At 32.9% G+C, this 22,770-nt stretch overlaps 1 protein-coding gene across 1 annotated transcript; it reads left to right on the top strand.

Moving 5' to 3' along the window:
* Positions 1-22,614, top strand: LOC108730480 (ATP-binding cassette sub-family A member 1). The gene is made up of 31 exons (XM_018460203.1): positions 1-36; positions 109-306; positions 607-707; positions 805-969; positions 1,071-1,287; positions 1,507-1,680; positions 2,389-2,672; positions 2,834-2,914; positions 3,356-3,515; positions 3,590-3,723; positions 5,612-5,767; positions 5,899-5,970; positions 6,061-6,199; positions 6,350-6,596; positions 6,841-6,941; positions 7,158-7,270; positions 7,338-7,414; positions 7,681-7,880; positions 8,179-8,372; positions 8,676-8,958; positions 9,201-9,326; positions 9,462-9,674; positions 9,747-10,004; positions 10,100-10,203; positions 10,306-10,449; positions 10,670-10,817; positions 10,905-11,115; positions 11,173-11,389; positions 11,515-11,722; positions 20,311-20,456; positions 22,318-22,614. The coding sequence occupies exons 1-31, from the start codon at positions 3-5 to the stop codon at positions 22,612-22,614; spliced, it is 5,202 nt and encodes a 1,733-aa protein (XP_018315705.1). The 5' UTR covers positions 1-2.
* The last annotated feature ends 156 nt before the right edge of the window (positions 22,615-22,770 follow it).

Here is a 22,770-nt window from a genome sequence, read left to right as displayed (position 1 = left end):
TAATGCTGAAAGTCACGAAAATGCTTCATACAAATAGTAAGATAACATCTCAAATGCGTTTATTAAAAAAGAGATTAAATGAAGGCTATATATTATAATACATATCAGTTCAAGCGGCCGACAGCGAAATTAACCTTGTACATTCACGTTACGCAAAAAATGACACTTCTAAGGTACTATGGGCAATATTCGAGATTGATAAACTCGTATCTGGAAAGCCAAAGGTCTTAGAATACAAAATACGTTCATCTGAAATAGGCGAGAACCGAATGATTATGATGCATGAGGAAGAACCTGCCTATAAGGGTATCCTAAATATATTTTCATGAGTAAACATTATATAGTTAGATATAAATTTTAAATTAATTCATAAGTTATTCTTAAAGTGAATTTTACAAATTTTGCACTTAAAAACCATTACTTACATTAAATTTAAACTGTTTAAATTTACATTTAAATTCAATTTATATTAAATACTAATTATTAATATAGTTGTAACAGATATATATATATATACAGTCAAGTTTAATTTTTTATATAATGTAACATGCATTAAGCAAAAGTGACTAAAATATTCAATAAATTGTTTAATGTCTCTCGTCGAAGATCCATATATATTAAGTGGTTTCATGGCTCTGCAAATTGCGATTGAGAAATCTTTTGTGGAGATGTGGACAAATCCGACACTACCAAAGATCGCTGATAATGTAAATACTTGAAATAATAAAATTACAATGAAACTGATATCAGTAATAATTGTAAGCAGAATGTAAAAAGCTGTTGACAACAGTAGGTTTTTTGCAGCTAACTATTGGCCGATTTCCATTTTATAAAGTCAATTTTTTAATTTTACCGTATGTCATTCGACCTAACATAAGCATAATCTATTACGTGATGGTTATTGCTTTCCTTTTACTGCCAGCAGCAACGTTAAGAAAGGCACTTCACGATAAAGAAACTGGATTCAGAGTGAGCTTCTGTTAAATAAAATTAAATTTGTTTTTTGCTGCTATATTAATTTTTCTTGCGTCTTCATATAATGTTTGTTGTTAATAAAAATATTACTTTAGGGTCTTATGAGATTAACAAATATATCTTTCACAATGTTATACACCGGATGGCTCAATTATCTTATGATCGTTCTATTACCCGTGACGATCATATGTACAATCCTCCTATTTCCTGTGTTTTCGGCTGCAAACGCGTTAGTCATTGCTATATTTATCATGATGTACAATATACTTTCAATGTTCTTCATGTTCACCATCAGCACATTTTTCGATCATCGTAAGTCATTCAAATATGTGAGTAAAAGGAAAACACATAATATTCAAATTCTTATGTGAAAAAAACAAAAAAACTAGGTTCATTGATAACTTAATCCAATATTCTCGCAATATTAATATAATTTGTATATACGATATATATATTTTTTATAAGTACACGCAACGCAATTTTTATTTCTAAAAATCCTAATACTTATGAGTGCCCATCATTTTATTCTAGATATGAAAGCATTGTTTATATCGGTTTTGTTTTGGCTCTTTTTGACGCACTTAACTATCGTTCTGGATCAGTTTTTGATAAGAGAATCTATGCTGTGGAGGATTAGTTCACTGATTCTGCCACATAGTGGTTTGCTTTATGGAATAGTAGCTTTCACGACCTACACGAATTTCGGTGAGTCAATCTATTATTTGACTTTAATTTGAAAATTAATTTGAATAATGTGACAATTGTTAAAAGAGAATGACTCAATTGAAATTTTATTTATATTTACATTATTTATTCATATAAATTTTTAAATTCATATAATAAATTTGTTTGCATATATTTGCATATTTCTTGTTATAAAACTCCTTTCTCATTCGTTATTGACAAATTGTTCCAATATATGTGCAAAATATAAATTACTAGCAAATATGTAAAATGAACAATTATATAAGTTACGAAACGCACATTCTTCATGAGCGAGTTATTGAAGCGTATAAATTATATGCCAAAGCTGTCTTTACTACAATACTTAAATCACTTGCTGATCATAAATTGACTGATCTTTCAACTAGTGATTTATATTTCAAGGTACTACTAAGAAAATAAATACGTTTGCTATTCCAGGGAAATATACATATATAATTTACATTCATAATTACAATTAATATAAATTTTATATATATATATATACAATAATTACAAATATTATAAATTATAATATATAAATTTTTATAATCATATACTTATAATCATATAATTTAAAAACCTATAAAGATTCCGCGAGCACAAGGTTAATCACACAAGGTTAATCACATTATATATATCGTGTAAATAATAAATAACATGCATTAGTGGTAAAGATGCATTATGTCATTATGACTTTTACGCTAATAGATGACAATAACAGCGAAAATTCGAGAAATATCTGGCAATACACACAAGTAAAACCACGCAATTACATTGGTTCTACCTCGTATTTGTGGCCGCGGTGGCTTTCTGAATTGATAACACTACGAGATGCCCACAATATCATTTACGCCGCAGAAAAAATTCCTGTTAGCTTGATTCTATTTGTCTGGATATTGCATATTATTTTTTGGTATTTACTAGCAGTGTACTTAGATAATGTTAATCCAGGAAAATTTGGCAGCGCAAAACCCTGGTACTATTTATTCAAAGTAAATATGAAATTTATAATTCTAATATATTATTACTCTTTAAATTATATATTAGTGCGTGACAGTATTCTATATAAAGTCAGATTCATATTTTATATTTTTAGAAGCATAATTTAATTTGTATAACTTTTATAAATAGTAAATATAAGTATATTTTATAGAAACCTGTTTATGATGACGATTTATTTATTCGAGGATCAACTAACTGGTCAGCAGTGGAGCACACACCATCATATATAAAGGTATAAGTGATGTTAAGATTTAAAGTTTGGTCATGCACGGTCTTAATATTCTATTCAGCCAACGAAATAATCGTACAGCGTTCCGACTTAAAATGATCTTGAATAAGACCAGACTATAAATATCGCCATATTTCTCAAATATACATACAAATATTTTGTAATATCTATTTGAACTAATTATACATAAAATAAAAATAATACAGTATACATATAATTTTTATGATGTATTAAATAATTTAAAGCAGAAATATACAACAATAAAAACATCTTAATATTTACATCATTTTCAAGAGGGCGATTATTATTATTACAATATAATTTGTCATTTGAGTTTAGACAGAAAATAATTCTTATAAGACATTAATAATTATTTATATTTTAATTAGCTATTTTTTTTTATCTTAGCTGAATCTTTGTATAATTTATTTATGTGAACAATAGCCATCTATTCGAGTGAGATGTGTTCGAAAGGAATTCGGTAGGCTTGGTGAACGTATTACAGCTATAAACGATGTAACGATCGACTTTTATAATCAAGAATTCAGTGTCATTCTGGGTCACAATGGTGCCGGCAAAAGTTGTTTGTTAAAAATAATTATCGGTATAATAAAAAATTAATTTACATCACTGACTTTAGCCTTCGGGGATATTGACGATATTTGTTACATGTAATAGGAATGTACAAACCGACTCATGGCCACGTTTACTTGGAAAATGAAAGTTCTATATATCCAATTGGTTATTGCCCGCAGGAAAATATATTGGTAAATTACTTGACGACGATTCAACATCTCTATATATTTGGTATGGTAAATATCTTTTGTTATTATAAAACAATAGCGACAATTAATTTTTTACGTATCAAGCATAGAGGAGAAGGTAGTATTATGGCACTCCAATTATATTTTACCCAATAACTCTGTTAATATCAATATTTAAGTTTAAAACTTGACAATTACATTCTTTAAAATGTTATTGAATCGATTCTGGACTCAAAGTTACAAAATACTTATTACTTAGGATACTATTAATAAAAATGTGGCGACATTGCATAATGACTCGAAGAAAAAAATGGGTAATAATGTGGCCTTCTATTAAAAAAGCCTTAAAATATTAGTTTTGTTTAGAAAACAGTATTTGGTTACAAAATTAATAAAAAAGTAAAACATTTTAAAATGTATGCAAATGAATATACATACATTCACATAACTTTTGCATATAAGCTGCTCAGTACTAAAAATCTCAGTACTATAAAGAATAGTACACATAATATAAACTATGTATTAACAATAAAGTTACAATCGATTATTAAATAATTATTTTGATATGAAAACCTCAAAAAAGAGATCGTGAGTAATCAATACCCATAGAAGGCCACATTAGCAAAATGCCATACTATTGTTTAAATTTGCATAACTCAAAATATATACAGTCAAATAAAATGTTAAATAGCAAATAACACACTCAACAATACATATATTTATATGATAATACGTTTAAGTTTAAGAAAAATGAGAGGAAGTAGGTGTAATTAAATACTAAAATGTACCTCAGAAACGTTTCGAAATACTTGAAAGCAAAAATGTGTTATAATAAGTGCTGGCTATTGCCCAGTGAACACAAAGTTACATGTAACATACCTGTTAATTGTAATTTCCCACTCAACAATATAACAATATAACGTGTGTTATGTTACAGTTATATTGTTGAATGGGAAATTACAATTAACAGGTATGTTACATATTACTTGTGTTCACTGGGTTGAGTATTGGTATATTAGCGTCATAGTACAGCGAGCTACTGAATAAATAATTCCATAAGTAATCATTAAGATTCGCTATATAATAGCGGATATATTAAGAGAGGCCACAATATATAGACTGGCTATAAATATCACCTTCTCTTCTAATAATACCAATCTAAAATGAATATTTTAATACTATAATTAAAATTATTATTTTATATATAAAATATCAAGTTATGTAGATCTTTCTAATTAAAATCGAAGTTTTTCTTATAAGCGTTTAAAAATTTAGAACCAATAACGTCGGCTAAATTACATACAAAAAATATGTTAAATAAGCATATTGATCTAAATAAGAACCAGTTTGCTAATACTATGTTTCTAATTGCTCGATTTGATATTGGAAAGCAAACTGTTTGTCTCTCTCTGCGGGCTACCTACTAATTTACCATTCACTATTAAATAAGATAAACAGAAAAACATAATAATGCATTTGCTTAACTAACATTATATGAAATAACAGTGGCGCAATATATTTCCATACACATTACGTGTTTAGATTTGGATAGTACTCGATCAATTTATCGCGTGAATCACAATACACAATATATAAAAATTTATTAACAGCAGCTCTTATTTATTTATTGTTACTTATTAATCATATGTCTTGTATTTCACATAAAAAATGTTAAATATTAAATGTAAAATTAAATTAGCAAATTATTTTAATTCTTTTTTAATATTTTATTAATTTTTCTATCAGAAATTATTCTTCGATCATAAAATAAATATATTAATTAGAACTATCATTATTATTATTTTTGAACAAATACAATGTATTTATGTAATCAACGTATCGATATAATCAAAACTACTGTTAGAACTTTAATTATGTCGAAACGAATGTTAAATGTGTTAGAGAAATGTGTTCAGTAAAACAATTCTTATTTCAGATAAAAGGAATGACTTATGAGGATGCTTATAGGGAATCATTAAAGCTGTTAAAACAATTGGATTTAGAGTATGTGAAGGATACAAAAATGAAATCTTGCTCCTTTGGTACGCAAAGAAGAATTTGTTTAGCAATGGCACTTATTGGTAATACTAAGGTATATTATTTGACTTATAATCATAATAAATTATAATAAATCCAAGAATTGAATTTTAACGTTAATGAAATTAATAGCAATAGATATAATAAATTGGAAAAATCACATTTAATTTATATTAATTCTGACAGATCCTCATTCTTGACGAACCTACATATAGTATTGACCCTGAGCACAAAAGGCAGATATGGGATTTACTTTTAGTGAGTGAGATTAAGCAGATAGCTTTAATATAAAAAATAAAGATTATATAAAATAGAAAATATAAAATAATGCACAATGATATTTTGTAGGATATAAAAAGACATAAAACGATAATAATGGCAACGAATTCCATGGAAGCTGCAGATTTTCTTGCTGATAGGATCGCTATTATTGCAAACGGAAGGATCGAATGTTACGGTTCAAAAATGTATTTGAATCGTCGATATGGTAAGGATAACATCTGACATAACTTATGCATTAACAAAATTATAAGCTATATAAAATAAAATGAATTTGTTGACTAACATTAAAAAATTTTTTTACGTAAATTAATTTTTGTTATTACGTAATCGAACTCTTCTAAAATTACTAAAATAGGAATCGGTTACGTATTGAGTTTATTGGTACAAGAAGATTACAATGTGAAGCAAATTCGTACAGAAATACAAGAATTTTCAGCGGATCCAATTACTTTACGAAGCATGATGGGTTTAGTAATAAGATTTGATGTGCCAAGGACAAGTCGTTTCACCAAATTACTCCAACATTTAGAATTTAACAAAGAAGAATTAAAAATTGTGTCGGTTGCACTGAGTGCTGCTAGCATCGAGGGTCAATTTCTTAGGTAATCACGTTTTGTTTCAATTTACTTTCAACATTTATTTTCAATGTAAAATTATTAATAGATTCCTGCTTATATATGAAAATAAAAGCTAATATTTTTATATTTTTACTATTTTTATATTTTTATTTATATTTTTATATTTTTACTTTAATTATTATTTTACTTTTAATTTTTAATGATATAAAATAGATTTTAGAAATTAGAAGGTTGGCTAATATCATAAAACTAATTGTTCTGTATTTAGAATAGGTTTAGAGAGTCAGTTTAAAGAACGCGGTGTAAAATTATCTAGCAACAAATACGAACTTATTGTGCAACAGAGACGACGGCACTTGTTACAAACAGGTAAAATTTTGACATATTGTTAACGTATAAAATATAAAATAAAATAAATAACAATAAATATACAAATAATTAAAAATTGTAAATCTATAATAACTTATGTAAATAATCTAGTATGTAATTTTGCTATTTAAACTAATAATATGTATATAATATTATAAATATCTATATAATATTATAAATTCCTATTCAAACTATAATGTTGATCTAAATTATCAGCTAAACCATGGAAGCGCTTGATCGGTGACGCTTTATGGCGGCAGCAAATTCTCGCAATGTTCTTTAAAAAATTTTTGCACATCGCTTCGTCCTGGAAAATATACGTGTTTTCGGTAAATTTTTCGTTCTATCAGAAAAAGTATAACATTATATTTTTATAAATAATCAAAGCCATTTTAGATAACTTTAGCGATTATTACTCTCATCCTGGCCACTATAACCGCAGAGTTGAGCAATTTTACACTCTTCGAAACAACGTAAGTTAATCTTGTTTGTCTTGTTATAATAAAGAAAGCGAAACTATTTTCTTTCACATAAATAAATAAAATTATTTTACAATAGTTCAGTTGTCTTTTAAGAATTACCCAAATCGCTATTATCAAAATATGTATAGTACTTTTAATAAGTATCATAATTATACTGCTATTATACAAAAAATTACTATTCTGGCTTTTATTTTTATATATACAAAATTTTTACTTTTTTATCAAGCAAATTAAGATACTTAATTATTTCTCTTTAGCGAGAGAGTAATGAATCTGACGAGTTATATGGACAACAATTTTCATGTACTATATTATGCGGCCGATGATAAATCCATGAAAGATTTTCTTGTAACATTGTACGTTACTAGTCAAACCTATAGTGAGAGGCATAATTATCATATCTCTAAAAACATTCCAGCCACGGATTTAATGATGCAGCCTGACTTGCATTCTATAGAGGTAAAAATAAAAAATATATTAAAATACATGGTATAATATAGCTCAAGTAATACAAATTAATCGAAATTATATTAAGAAAGGCTACGAACCATAAGAATAAGATTGAATATAAATAATAAGTATAATATAATTAATAAGCACTAAACAAAATATAAGAACTATACAAACGACGTTTCGACTCTGATAAAAAATTATAATTAATCATAACAAAAAATATATTATAATTTTATGCAAAAAAGAATTAAAAAATAAAAATAAATAAAAAATATATTATATAAAAATATTAATTTTATAACACTTTAGGGATCGTTACGTGATGTCTATCGACATGTATACAGATGGACGCGTACAACTTATGTATTCATCCACTGCAGTACATAGTGGGCCAATTGCATTAAATTTACTACATAATGCGTTACTGCGTTATCATTGCGGTTCAGACAATTGTTGGATCAAATTGGCTAGTCGACCGTTACTTCGTCCAGGGCAGGTAATATCTCTAACATTAATTAGTGGATTAAATTATACTGATTCTAAAAATATTGAGCTATTTTTCATCACATTAATTATATATTTTTGGTTCACTTACTTGTGCATATAAAATAAAAAAATTACTTATAGAAAAATATTTTTAATTATATAACTAAAATAAAAATAAAGGGGCATTAACGTTCGATAAAATATTTGTACCATTATGTATAAAGATTATTTATTCAAATAAGAAAATGAGAATGATTTTGTATCCTCCACGTTTTAGTATTTAGATACATATATATATATACGATATTTATAGTGGCAACATTTATTGGTTCATCCACGCAGCGTACGAAACTGGGAAAATGCTGCTATAATAATAACTTTATTCCTTCTTCTGCCCTCTATTGATATGGGTATACGAGAACAAAATACACGCTCAAAAATGCTGCAAATTAATGCGATCGGTATGTCTACGCGAATCTATTGGATCCCGACGTATATTATTGATTTCCTTTTGTATGCGTTCTCCATAACATTCTTTGAAATTACTATCTTAAATGTCTATCGCCGCACGTTGCACTTCTCAAATTTAGAGATTGGTAAGAATTTTAAGATATGTAAAATGTTTATCTCTTTATTTCAGTTCTGTTTAAAAAATTTTTGTTTTTATATATAATATTTTAAAATTTATTAAAAATCAACATTCTTAATTTCGAGAAATTTGCAGTAGCGTAGAACAACATCATTATATAACAAAACTCAAACATGTATTTATAGATGTGTGTTACATAAAAATTAGAAATTTAAACCTAACAGTGCCTGTGATTAATCGATATTTCAGTTCAAGTGCTAATGATATTCCTATGTTACGGAGGGTGCGCCATTCCATTAGGTTATTGCGTACAACTTTTCACAAAAAAACCGGAAAATGCGTACCTAAGTGTGATACTGATCAATATTGTAACCAGTTAGTAATTTAATAGATGGTTTATATAATTTTATATTGCCATTTATAAAATTTACTGTAAAAAATAACATTTCATTTAATTCTGTATACAAAATATCTTTATTTAAATGTAGAATACGTGTTTCTTTTTTGCAGTGTTATTGGTAAACGGCTCTGTTGTATTTCCATTGATATTTCAAGTACTCAGCAACGTTGAAAGATATATTCTTGAAGTTCTTATACATATATTTCCACCATACATTCTAGCTTGTGCTTTAAGCAATTACATTATGCTGAATTTATATAACAGACAGTGCAGTTATTTTAATACTTGCGATACAGAATTTTATATTGAAGATCCATGTTGTCGTAAGTTCAAAAAATTATCGTTATAGTAACAAATTATTATTTCTGCTAAACAACATTGATTTGACGTTTCAGAAAATTGTGAAGGCAAAGGTTGTTACAAACACTTGGATGTAATGCTGATTAAACAATCCAGCTTTGAGTATAATCATTCGGTCACAGATGACATACTTTTAATGGTATCCCTAATGTTCGCTTTTTACATAATGCTGGAGATTTTTGAAGAAAAAAATCGAAGAAAATGGTATAGTTATTTTATGCCTCCCAAGAAAGATGATGATTTAGAGTTGGAAGTTATACAGGAAAAGAAGCGAGTCGAAGAATACATGAAACGTAAAAAAGACAATATAAGAATAAAAATTATCTGTATTTATATTATGTTATAAAGCTAATGAATTTAAAACATGTAAACTTCTTTGCATATGCAGATTATGACGAAACAAAATTGCTTCCATCGCGAGTTGCTCTTATTGTCCAAAATTTGACAAAAGAATATGCTAACGAAGCGATAGTTCAAGGAATCAATTTTAGTGTAAGCGAGTTTATGTAATTTTAACCAAGAAATTTGTTTCTTTATATTTTCCTTTGTATTAATGGAAGGTTGCAATATTAAATATACAGATATTTTATTTAGATCCACAATCAAGAGTGTTTCGGATTGTTAGGATTCAATGGTGCGGGAAAATCAACCATATACAAAGCACTGGTAGGTCAAATAAAAATGTCAGCTGGAAAAGCAGTGATATATGGATACGAGTTCACAAGAAATCAAGAGATGGTGAATATAATTTTATTATTTTTTAAAAAGTGATAAAGTTGATACAAGCATATCATTAGGCATTTAACAAGAAGCGTGTAATTTTTTTGTGTCTAGCATTTTATAATAGTAAACTTTTTATTTACATTTATATAATCATTAGAAAGATTTTAATTTTTTTATATAAAAAATATTATTTGTATCTATATATATAAAGAAGTTTACATATTTTAAATTCAAGTTTGTAGGTATGATAGGATATTGTCCACAAATTAACGGACTGAGTGATTTTATGACTGGAAGACAATATTTGCAACTTCACGCGGCACTTCGCGGTGTTCCATATGAAAGTATCAACGAAGAAGTAAATAAGTGGCTTGATGTATTAGGTAAAAATAGAAATAAATTGAAAATTTTTCGCTCGTTTAAAATGCATATTAATGCTAAATAATGTTTAATAATAAAATTCAATTTAGATATGTTGGACTTTGAGAATCTGAAAATTGCTCACTATCCTTGGGGAATTCAAAGAAAACTTTGCATACTGCAAAGTCTTACCGGCGATTTACCGATGATATTTATGGACGAACCTTCCGCTGGGGTTGACATAATGACTAGACACGCAATCTGCGAAATTTTGCATCAGATACGAGAGATGGGAAGATCTATATTAATCACTACACATAGGTAATTCATACAAGCTTAATAAATAAAATACATATTAGATTCAATTTTGAATTTCAGCATGCGAGAAGCAGAAGCGATGTGTTTGCGCGTTGGTATTTTAGTTAACGGCCAATTTACTGCAATTGGATCTTGCGAATATCTAAAGGCAAAATATGGCCGGAACTTTATATTAAATATTAAAATAGTACCAGGATACCAGATTACGAATCTTGAGAAGATTAAGAAAATCATTAACGAAATTTTTCCAACAATAAGATTTAAAGACAGTTACTTGGTAAGAGGAACTAATTTTATTAGTACTATTCGATAATTTGGATAATTCAAATATGTTTGAAAGATTTTGGTAAAGTATAAACTAAGAAAGAAATTTACAAATATATAAATTTTTCGTCACGGCAGGGTGTTCTTAAATACGAATTAGAGAGTGACATTTCGTATAGTTATGTGTTTGATAAACTCGAAAAGCTAAGACAGAGATATGTGTGGATCACAGATTTCTCGGTTACTCAGCCATCAATGGATGAAGTATTCCTAACTTTAGCAAAGAAGCAAAGAGAATCTCATAAGAAGTTAAAACTTTACGAACGTCTACATTCATGTATTATAGGTATATACAGCAAATATAAATAAATGTTGTTATCACATAGTAATTCTTTATACATATAACTATGTTTTTTTATTACTGTGTAAATGTTATTTTTATATTTTGTTTACATTATGCTTGTTTATAAGCGATATTAATGTTCATCTTAAATTTTATCCATTAATATTCAGAATACATTATTAATTCAATACAATCGATGTTAACATATATATCGTATAAAGTTTTATTTGCCAATATTACAATTAACATTTTCAATATAATTATAACTATTTAAGTATACAAAAAAATAAATAAAAGTGTAATAAAATTGACCACACTATTTTCTGCTGACGATTAATGATAATATATGTATAACAAGTATAATCTCTACATTCTATATGATTTTAATTAAATCTTGTATACATATATCTGAGATAAATATCAGCTGCTATTATCTATTATTCACTGCACTTATTCATTCAACGCACTGAATATAACAAATATAGAATTGCAAATGAATAAAACTGTACATTCGATAAAATAACTCGTATTTATATTATTCGAAGAAGTTGACAACCAGAGCTGCAATACTGCAAACTACCTCACCGACGATCGTTTATGTCGGTATTCTGCGATTATTCTCGAGGCCTATCAGACCTTCTCAAGCACGAATTATTATTCATCCACAATTACAGTATTATTGTTTAGTATTTTGTTGATGATTTAATTTATTTTGATAAGATTATATAAGATTATAAAGAACATTTTGCATTTTTCCTCGGGAAATAAAAACTTTACTAATTAATTATAAAGAATGTATTAGAGAAGAAATTCTTCGCTTTCCCTCTATGCTACAATGATGTATTTAGAAATATTACTTTACAACTTACCGGTTACTGATAAATTACCAATTGTGACTCAAATATATTTCTTTAATATCTGCAATATTTATATTTATGTTTTATGTAATATGTTTAGACTAAATTATAAATTTTGCAGGATGAAGCACATCAAAAGAAGATACAGTCGTGTTTATTAACAATAAATAAAAATATTGTCTCATATTTATAAATTATTTAATTAAAGAAAAATTATATTTAGCTAAATTTAGATAAAGTTTTACATGCATTCAAAATAAAATATAAAATATATACATCTAACGTAACAAATAATAAATCACGAATTATCTGCATTAAAGTTACTTACATTTGCATAGATATATTTGTAAATTATTTAAACACATTGTATCATGACTCTTCTGCGCCTTTCCAATAAATGATTAATTGAAACGCAGAGATTGTGGCGTGGCAATGTACTTCTATCACAAATATAGCTTGTTAATAGTATTATATAAAACGCGACTATCGATCACGCGTATGTCTCGAGTGATGTTCAGTCATCCTCTTCCTCTTTCGCTCGAAGAAAAGTACGATAATGCATGAAAATATATCCCAGTGCCGAGACACGCGCCCATTTATGCAAATGTAAATAAATGAAGCACATTGTTATCTCTTAACAGTGAATTGTTCAAGCGAGCGCGTATTATCGTTTTAACCTTTGAACCGCAAGAGAAAAGCTCTCTCCGTGAAAAATCTATTCCCCACATCTCTCACTCCTAACGATAAAGCAACCCATCAACCCTTCGTCGTTCCGACCACTTAGACACCCGTGCGTGCACCGTGACGTCGATTATACCGGTCATTAAATCCTGATGCGACTAGGAACCGCATCGAGGCCGGCAACACCTGACGCGGCTTCTAATCGAAAGGAGACAATCGCGACCGAGTCACGGAAGGAGGCACGGCAATGTAATTACGAGCTGTAATGACACGAAATCTGGATATTAATGGCACCGACACTCCGTAGTCAAGTCTATCTTTGTGTCGAAAATCACGAACAAAATTTAATTCGCTTAAATCTCACCGTCTTCTTCGAGACACGGCGCGAGAAAATAAATCTCCACGAAATTCTCAACATAATCATAGAGCAACATCGCAATTCAACCATTTGCGTCATAATAACAGTCTGTGATCAAAGTAATTTTTTCGCTATTGTAAGGTCGCTTCGATAATATTTCTTCTTTTTGACGACGTTTTATCTCTTCATCTATGTATTTTTTATATAATAATATTCGACATTCTCGGAAACTACTTATTACATAAGAAACAAAGGAATATGGATTAGATCTAAAAACGCGTAAAAACATTTCCTAGGTATTCGTGGATTTGTTCAAGAAAAAATATTGTCATCATGTCAAGCATCACTTTTCCTCCCCAACAACATTTACTATAACGTTCGCTAATTAATGCTACTTATTGGTAAACACGGAAAAACGATTTGCTAAAATATCTAAAAATTTAGGTAAATACAGATCTAAAATATAATTTTGCTTGGATCATCAAAATAATTTTTAGATCTGTTTTATCTAAATTTTTTGATATTTCCAAAACCATTTGCGATATAAATAAGCCGAAGCAATATGCCATTAATTTTGTATATATTGTACAGCTGTGCGCGATTATGTGTCACGAACATACTTTGTCTTTTCTTCCTCGTGTCTGAGGAAGAAGAAGAGACAGATTGACCCGTCTGTCTACGCCCGATATCAGGAATGATAAAGCTGAATCGTAAATACGGCATGTAATTCCCGCCGTGCAAGAGTATATAAATCAGAGATGTAATTTCCATACGAACGGTCCCGACGAAGAATCTAAAGATGCACAGTAAAAAAATTTGTGTATTTTTTGTGTTGGAAACGGTCCACTCACGTTTGTGTTAACAGTGTGTGTTGAATTTTTTAACATATTCGAGTGTTAATTTAATATAATGTGATTATGTTATTTGAAGATTTTTTGTGAAATTGATATTCAATATTTCTTAGTGTCAAAATGACAAAATTTATGAGTAAGTGAACAAGTAACATAAAAATAATGTGTTTTAAAACGTAAATTCTAAGAAAAATGAATGAAATATGTGTTAATTTAACATATCATAAATGTTTTCTGGAAAAAAAATATTCCCACGGTTTGTTTACGAACTATGTCGATGTTATCTTTCTTTGTATTTATTCTCTTACATAATATTTGTGTTACCTTCTAACATATTCATCTTGTGTAAAATTAACTCAAAAATTTGAGTGGACCATTTGGGACATGCGATTCATGTTAAATTCAACACATTTTTTCCAACTGTGTGTAAAGATCTTATTTCATTGCATACAGTACAAGCGGATATGTTGATAACATTATAAATAGTACACTATCAGAATTATAAAAGTATTTCGTTTAAATCGCAGATAATCCATCGTTATAATAATTATAGTTCTGTTAAATCGACGAAGAAGTGCAGAAGAGTCGAAGGGAGAACGCCGTCTTTCTCGAATAGAATCGGTATCTTTCGGGAGCAACGAGCTAATCTCTTCTTGTGCAATAAAAATGAAACGGTGCCTGTGGCGAGGTTAATTAGCAAAAATCATGAGGGAGCAGATAAGACAGTTTCCACCTCTCTTTTTGTCTTTCTTTACTTGCCTATCTCCTTCGTTCTCTTTCTCTAGAACTTCTCGTCGCTCTTCTTTCCCCCCATTCTAAATCATTCTACTTTCTTCTTCTCCCACTGCCGCTTAAATCGAAGGCTGGAGGGAACTCCTATCGAATGAATAAAAGGCTTTTCGTCTGCGGCCGGCGACGAAGCCGGCTGCAATAAAAGCTTAATTTATAAGACGACCTTCGACCTCGCCTTGGTAAACGAAAGGGGTACGCTATTATCTTTACATAAGCGCGGATAAATGGTTAAAAACAGGCACTCGTGAAAAAATGGAACACAGATAAAATAATAAATTTGCAGTTTTCTAAAAAAAAAAACATATTGCACTTATTGGAGACAATTATTAGGTAGTTAATATAGATATTTAAATTAATCCGCAATACACAGACACTGCAGATGTTGAAGAATCATGTTGTCTAATCAAAAGCAAAACGAGCACAGTGGGAAACCATTAAAGATCGACTCGTTCCCGGGATGACACATAATGCGATCGTAATTTCGGATTTTTGTTTCCGAATGAAAAGCCGGCATAACCCTTTAATTCCGATGTTTTTGAAGTCATCGGCCGCGCCCACGGCACGGCGCGACACGACTGTCCCTCGGGGAATGTGAATATCGTTGATTGTAGCAGGAACGGGCTTCCGGCTCCGTCGTCGAAGTCGCGGTCGAAACTCAAACAGCATGTAATCTCTCGTTATATCCCAGGTCGCAAGAATTATCTTGCTTAATGTAGGCGCAATTGCGCGTACCGTCAATAATAAAATGGACAGCACGTCGTTAGTTCCCTTCTCGCGGTCATTCGATTACACGCTGATTACCAGAAAATTACGTACTAACATTGCCTTTAATATTACATACCGCTACTTTTCTGTACAATTCTCGATGGGCCGGTTTTTGCATAACCCATGAAAACGCTAAAATGTTGCATTAACCGTACAATTTCAACTGCCATTTATTGAAAAGGAAAATATAAAAAAATATCTCATTTTTTTAATTCTTATAATTTCGTTTTTTAAATATTTTTTATATCATCTTTTGGAAGTACTATCTATATAACGCATATGTAAGAAAAAATAGTTTATGATAAACATATTTTATATTATTAGGCAGAAGTGCTAGCAAAGACGATTGTTCATGAAATTATGACGGCCATGGGACGGTATGAGCCGGCACTTCCGGTCCACGGAGACCGGAACTGCACGCATAGTCGGCTTGCTGTCGCGTCGCGGATGGCCCCCCAGTTGCAGTGAGAAACTCACCCAAAGTTATTTCACGCCCGGCAGAGCGCGGAAACGAGCATTTACTCCAGATTTCGTTCATAAATCAGGGTCTGCCTGAGAGTGTTCTGCCCTCGCTCCTCGTTACACCCCCGCGGTCTACCACGGTCGTGGGGGTTCTACTGGTAGTCAACAATGAAATTTGAAAGCGATTAAGCGAAATCGCTGCGGAAATCAGTGTTCGCAGCGAAGCGACGACATATCACGATAAAATTAACTTTGCTGGCCTGTTCTGGTCTATTTGATCGAAAATATAATTAATTTTTTTTGTTAATACTTTATTTAAATTAGATATTTGATAACTTTGTCTGTCAATGTAAGATCTTTTTTCTGTGAAAATTTTTTATTTTTTAAAGTTTTTTAATCATGTTAATCAAAATGATATGATCGTAAATTGAACAGATTAACATATTATAATTAATTATAATTAATTAATTATATTACGGTCAATATAATCGTTCGTAATTTTTGCAAGCACGAAAGATGCAGGAATTGATGTGACAAAAAATTCTTTTCCACACATTGAAAACTATTACCTTTTTCTATGAAAAACTTCTTTTTAGATGAAAAATTAATTACTACTGTAACGAATTAACATTTTCAATAAACATTCTATTTTGCAATATCACGGATGAATCTGATATCTGTAAGAAGAAAACAGGAAGTATCAGTCTGTTAATATGATAATGACGAAGACATAAAATTTTACTCGCGGATGCGATATACATATGTTACAGCTTCACCGACTTCCGCCGTCGCGATATTTATGTTTCCTCGCGAGAAATCTTGAGGGAAAAACGACTATCAGGAAAATGTGGCAACCGTAATATTATTTTGATTTGGAAATCAACAGGTGGATTGCCGACAGCCGGGTAGCGAGTGCCAGGAGCTTACAGAGACAGTCAGTTTTCCTCTCTTTTCTTCTCTCATATTTGTTTCAGATCATTTTCGATGTTATCCCTATAGCATATGCCCTATACGGGGCAGATGGCTGAAAGTGTTAAGTTAGCCTACATTGTGCGACACCGGGCGATTTAAAGGGGACCACATTTATATTTTGAATTATCGATCGCATCAGTTGAATTTATTGGTGTTCGTTGCGGAAACCTCGAGCAATAAAAGTTGTTACATTTTGCAAATTACAGTATTAAAAAGAATTACGAAACGTGAGGCTCGTTGCCTTATTAATGTTTAATTAATAGGTATTCGAGATGCAACTAAAGCAATCGCAAATGCGCCGGTGTCGCTAAGGGGCGGGTGAAAAATCGCAACAAAGGCAGACAGCTCGCAAGAGGAAGAGGAGGTGAAGGAGGAGGAAGAGGAGCAGAAGCCTCATGATCATACCTTCCACCTGTACGTACACGCATATACGTACCAGCACCAATACGGGGGATACGTTGGTCTCTTATGTACAGCTACAGCTGCCGGAATGTCTCGACGGTGTTCCGGCAAAGAGAAAGGGACGTACAGGTGCGATCATTAACTCAATTGAATTTCGATAAGCAAAAATGTGCAACACTGTTTCGAAATGAAACGCCTCTATCGTTTTACGGCGATTGTCACGTATGTCAAAACGAATGAAGCCGACGACCTCTCATTTCGCAGATTATCGGTATCGTCTTTTATGTTCACGCGACAAAAGATTAAAAATCACTTTTCGGTGCAGCTTGCAACATATCTTATCTAACGACGTGTTCGCCATGCAACTTCCGAAGCGTTTCTCAGTCTTTTTTTTCCTCCCCTTTTCTTTAGGAGAATTAGAAGTGCCACGTACGGCTCGGTAGCATGGCCAACGGAAACTTGAAAGGATCTCAAGGAAGGCGAAAGGTGCTCGCGTGTATGCGTGGCTGCCCGCGCTCGTGTGGGACAACGTGTCATTAAATCGAAAAGGCACTTGTGCCGCCTGCACTTGCCGTCCAGGAAGAAGCACCTGACGGTTCCTCCACGACAGGGTGGGTTTTTAACGGTCGAAAACACAACGCGCCGCATATAGTGATTCCAAAGGGTAGGCTGCGAGCATAGGCAGCGGATCGATAGATGATCGATAATAAGACGCAGGTGCTTCTTTCACGCGTATTGTTCCCGCTCGTTTCCTCTACCACGTTCCGTTCCGACTCTTCCTCTTCTTCTTTTTCTTCTTTCATTTTGTCGTTCTATTTTCTTTTCTCGTCCTGGTTCCGCTTCTCTTGCTTCGCCGTTTTTCCGCTTCGCCTCTCTTGTTTCAACCCGATCGTTTTCGCCTCATTGCATTGTAGCACTCTTTTATTAGTGATCTCTTTAAGCTTCTCCTTCTACCTCCGCGTTCCTTTTCTTCTTTTTCTCTTACTGACCCATTCGCATTTTCATTACTATCCCCCATCTCTTCGTTCATCATCGCAGTCTCGTCAATTGTTTTTTCTTTCTTTGCCGCTCCATTCTGCGCGATGTTTATTACGTTGCATGTCTCTCGGCGTACGTACGTCATTTCGTTTAATGTAACATTACGATTCTGTTATGTCAAGCTTCATATTTCGAGCTCCGATGGAGACGGTTTATTAATGCCAGTTGCATACAACTGTTACTGACAAAAGCGATAAAGCCTTTCCTTTCCGCCTTATGTTATTCATTACGCTATGTACAGCAAGTAATTATAATCCTAATTGTAGATATCGAGTTTCCCGTATTTCTTCTATCGAAGATACATAGTGTATAACATAAGAACCATAGTGCATTGATGAAGGACAGTTTATTCATCGTCTATGCGTCGTCGTTGCAAGTGAGACCACCTTCGTGGGGTGGGAACGCCGAAGGGTGATGGCGCTCCTCCGAAAACGACGGTTGAAAGTCGCGTCGTCTTCTCGCGTGGGACCTTCAGGTAGACGTGAAACTTTTTAGTTCTCCACAGAGCTCTTCAAGGCGTTCGGGGTGTGCACCTGCTATACACCTGTTGGCCGTTGGTCGCTACTCCTGCTGTCCGTCGCGAGCGAGTGCGGCCGCGCAGTACGTGTGCGGGAAACGTATCTCTTCGAGACCGTTAGAAAAAAAGGCAAATTGATGCGATCTCTTTAGGAGACGGTCGTAACAGGAAGTGGTAAAGGGTAGGAGAAAAGAAGGAATATACTATAAAAATAAAGGAGTAGTCGAATATCGAAGGATAATCAGATTTTTTTAAGTTAGCACTTTTATGCACGTTTAGAAACGCGAATTTAAAGGGTTATATCAAAATGTCATGTTTTTCGAATAAAAAGGAATTTTTTAAAAAAGATTCTTGCGAGTCTTTTTTCTTCTTTTGAGAACATTCTTTTGCGCGCAAATTTCAATTGGTGACTTTTACATAAATGCAGAATCCGGCTTTTGTGAGGAACGTTTTGCCAAACGAGAATGTTATGCCGTCAGAGTCATTCAAAAGACGACGCGGCAAAATTGTTTCTTTCAGCAGGCAAAAGCTTGGCAATCATACGCTATTAGCCTCCTCCACAGCCTGATCCAGCACGCGCTCAGGCAACGTCGGTTGCGAAGGCAATTTTCAAACGGGCCAATAGCCACCTCGCATCGGTAGCAGAGGCATTGAAGCGAACGAAGAAAAGGGTGATCGGAGAAGCACGCGTTACCTATATATGTCCATTGAAAGTTCTTAAATCCTTCGTTTTTCACGTCATTTTAAAGATAATCTTCGCCTATTGTCGCAGAATTCTCTCGAATTCGCGCCAAAAGTATATAAAAGTATTTTATTATGGCGTGAAAAAGTACATTAATATTGTTATAGCGCATAAAAGATATCTTTGTAATTACTGTTATTTATCTTTTTCGTAGGATTACATGCTTTGCGTTTCAACAATGTCTCGCGGATCAACAGCACGATCGCTAACAGCTCGCAATTTACAGGAACGGAGCCGATCGCGCGCACACGCGCAGCCGGATCGTTTCCACCAAAGGCGAAAGACGAAAGACGAAAGACGGTTGAAGGGCAATTATCGTGCGAAGGGCCATCAGGTATTCTGTAGCGTGTGGAGGAGTGTATAAGTGGAGGAGGACGCGGAGAAGCAACGAAGGCATGATGAACGGAGAGGCAAAGGGAATCGAGGAGCGTCTGATACACTTTTAATACGGGACCGAAGGAGCCCCCTGCACAGCAGGTGCACCGCAGGTGATTCTCCTCGTCCTTCTCGCACGCTGTGCGCAGGCTTCCTCTCACGACTCCTCACGGCCGGCCTGCACCCTGCGTACGCGATCTCCCACAGTGGTGGACTCCTCTTTTTTCCACGCAGAGGGGAACAGAAGGAGGGCTTTTTCGCCGACTGGGACTCGCTGGGAAGAAAGGATCAATCGGTAATAGCTGTGCCAAATGCGCCCGCCTGTGCCTAATGATTATCTAATCATTATAGATTCATCGCGCTCTCCAAATTTCGAATTATGAGGAACACATCCCCATCGTTTTATTTTTTAAAAATACAGACGCAAGTGAAGAAAATAAAGAAGAAATTGTACAAGTTGTGGATTTAATGAAATTGAATATTCTATCAAGATATAATTCGTTTTGAAGTCGAATTTGTTGTAAATTTATTATTATAAATTTAATATTGAATAAAGTATTTTTTTTACTCGTTTGTCTTATTTCTATTCTATAGATTTTTTATTTTATTCTTACAAATCCACAAAAGCATTCTTAATCTTAAAACGGTGCCGCTCGTAGGCCGCCCGTAATTGAGATTCTCGTTGACGCGTGGGAAAGAAATAGGGCGCCAACCCTTTTTTCGAGACGCCTCGCAAGACGCTGGGGGTGGAAACGTAACCGATACGCTCGGCAGGACCTTGTTTGAATTTCATTAAGCTACCCGACGCCACGTCGGGATTTTGTTCTGCTTGACTGCCATGTCCGTCGAAGCGACCAGGAACGCTGCAAACAGGATTTCTTGCCGTGCATTCCGCAAATAGTGACTTTAAATGTCGAAAATAAGAATAAACGCATTAAAAACGTGACATTAAAAATCTCGATTCGCAAGAAATGTGTGCACTGTTCCAACGATTTATTTCTCATATCATCAGATGATTTATATTTTTACGTGCTGAAACTTTTTAACATAATTATGTTTTCGTAATAAAAAATATCTATACAGAAACATCGTTGTGTTATTCATGCTGCTAATTTCATCAATTTAAATCAATTCTAATTCGATGAAACTATTTCTGACGTTATTCATGAACATATACCAAGTGATTTTAAAAAGCCTATTTTCTGCTGCGGAATTAAGCAACATTTATACGCGTAAAGCGATTCAGACACGATTCCCTCTTATCGCCGATGGGCGCGCGTGTTACAAAGTAACTTGCGGCACGAAGAAAGTAACACGTATTCTCGTACCCAATATTATCTAAATTACACGAAACACGCACATTCGCGCGCGTCGAACGCTCATGGCGCCGCAGATGAGTAATCCCTTCGATGCTTCCGATCGGTTCGTCTCACCTGCTGAATAACGAATAAATTCTGTTAAAACATATTACTCGTCCGTGTCGTCGTGCGTTTACATTACCATTACGTTACGTAACGCAATTTGCACCGTGCACTCAATGCCCATGAAAGAAGAAGAAAGAGCCGGAGGCGCGGCGAGGCGTTAACACTCGCGAATTGACACTTACTTTCTCTCGATAACCATATACTCGAGGCTAAAGTCGCGGCGCGTAAAGCGCAGAGTAAACAGCAAGAATGAGTAGAAAGCGCAGAGTTGAATATATAATAATATTAGCGAAGTATGAACACTTGTTGGGAAGCGCGATGATAATAAATTAACGATAACTGAGTGGCCGATTACCTTGTAGACACAACATGAAACCTCGTTACCTAGGATACACTGTAAAACGATTAATTACGAGCAAGGTCGACCATCTGACCATCGTCTCGCCTCGAAAATGGAATATGCATGTCACAAGTGCGCAAGCTGCAGCAACTCACACTCGGGAGTAGCGAGCGGCCGGACCCCCATAAAAGATCGGCGCAGCTGGATTTTTTGGAAAAAATCCGAAGCAAGCACGGGTATGCGGTTGCCCCAGGAAGACAGCTACGAAGACGAAGAAGAAGAAGAAGAAGAAGAAGAAGCTCAAGTGCTGGTGGAATAAAGGCCACGAAGACGTAGAATAGAACGAAGCGAATGAGAAGATGAAGGAAAAAGACCTCGGTGAAGAACGAAGGTAAGGCGCAAATGGAGAAAGAAGAAGAAAAAGAAGAAGAAGGAAAAGTGGAGGAAAGATCAGAAGCAGCGGAAGAAGGATAAG

Source organism: Mycetomoellerius zeteki, unplaced genomic scaffold (genome assembly GCF_001594055.1).
Source record: "Mycetomoellerius zeteki isolate Tzet28-1 unplaced genomic scaffold, Tzet1.0 scaffold93, whole genome shotgun sequence".
Classification (NCBI taxonomy): Eukaryota; Metazoa; Arthropoda; class Insecta; order Hymenoptera; family Formicidae; genus Mycetomoellerius; species Mycetomoellerius zeteki.
This window is presented reverse-complemented; position numbering and strand designations above follow the sequence as displayed.

Bases quoted from the DNA above. Each gene is read 5' to 3' on its own strand.
- LOC108730480 (XM_018460203.1), top strand. From the start codon at position 3: ATGCTGAAAGTCACGAAAATGCTTCATACAAATA. The intron at 5,971-6,060 runs GTGAGTGAGATT...GATATTTTGTAG, and splicing joins AGATATGGGATTTACTTTTA to GATATAAAAAGACATAAAAC. The intron at 6,200-6,349 runs GTAAGGATAACA...TTACTAAAATAG, and splicing joins GTATTTGAATCGTCGATATG to GAATCGGTTACGTATTGAGT.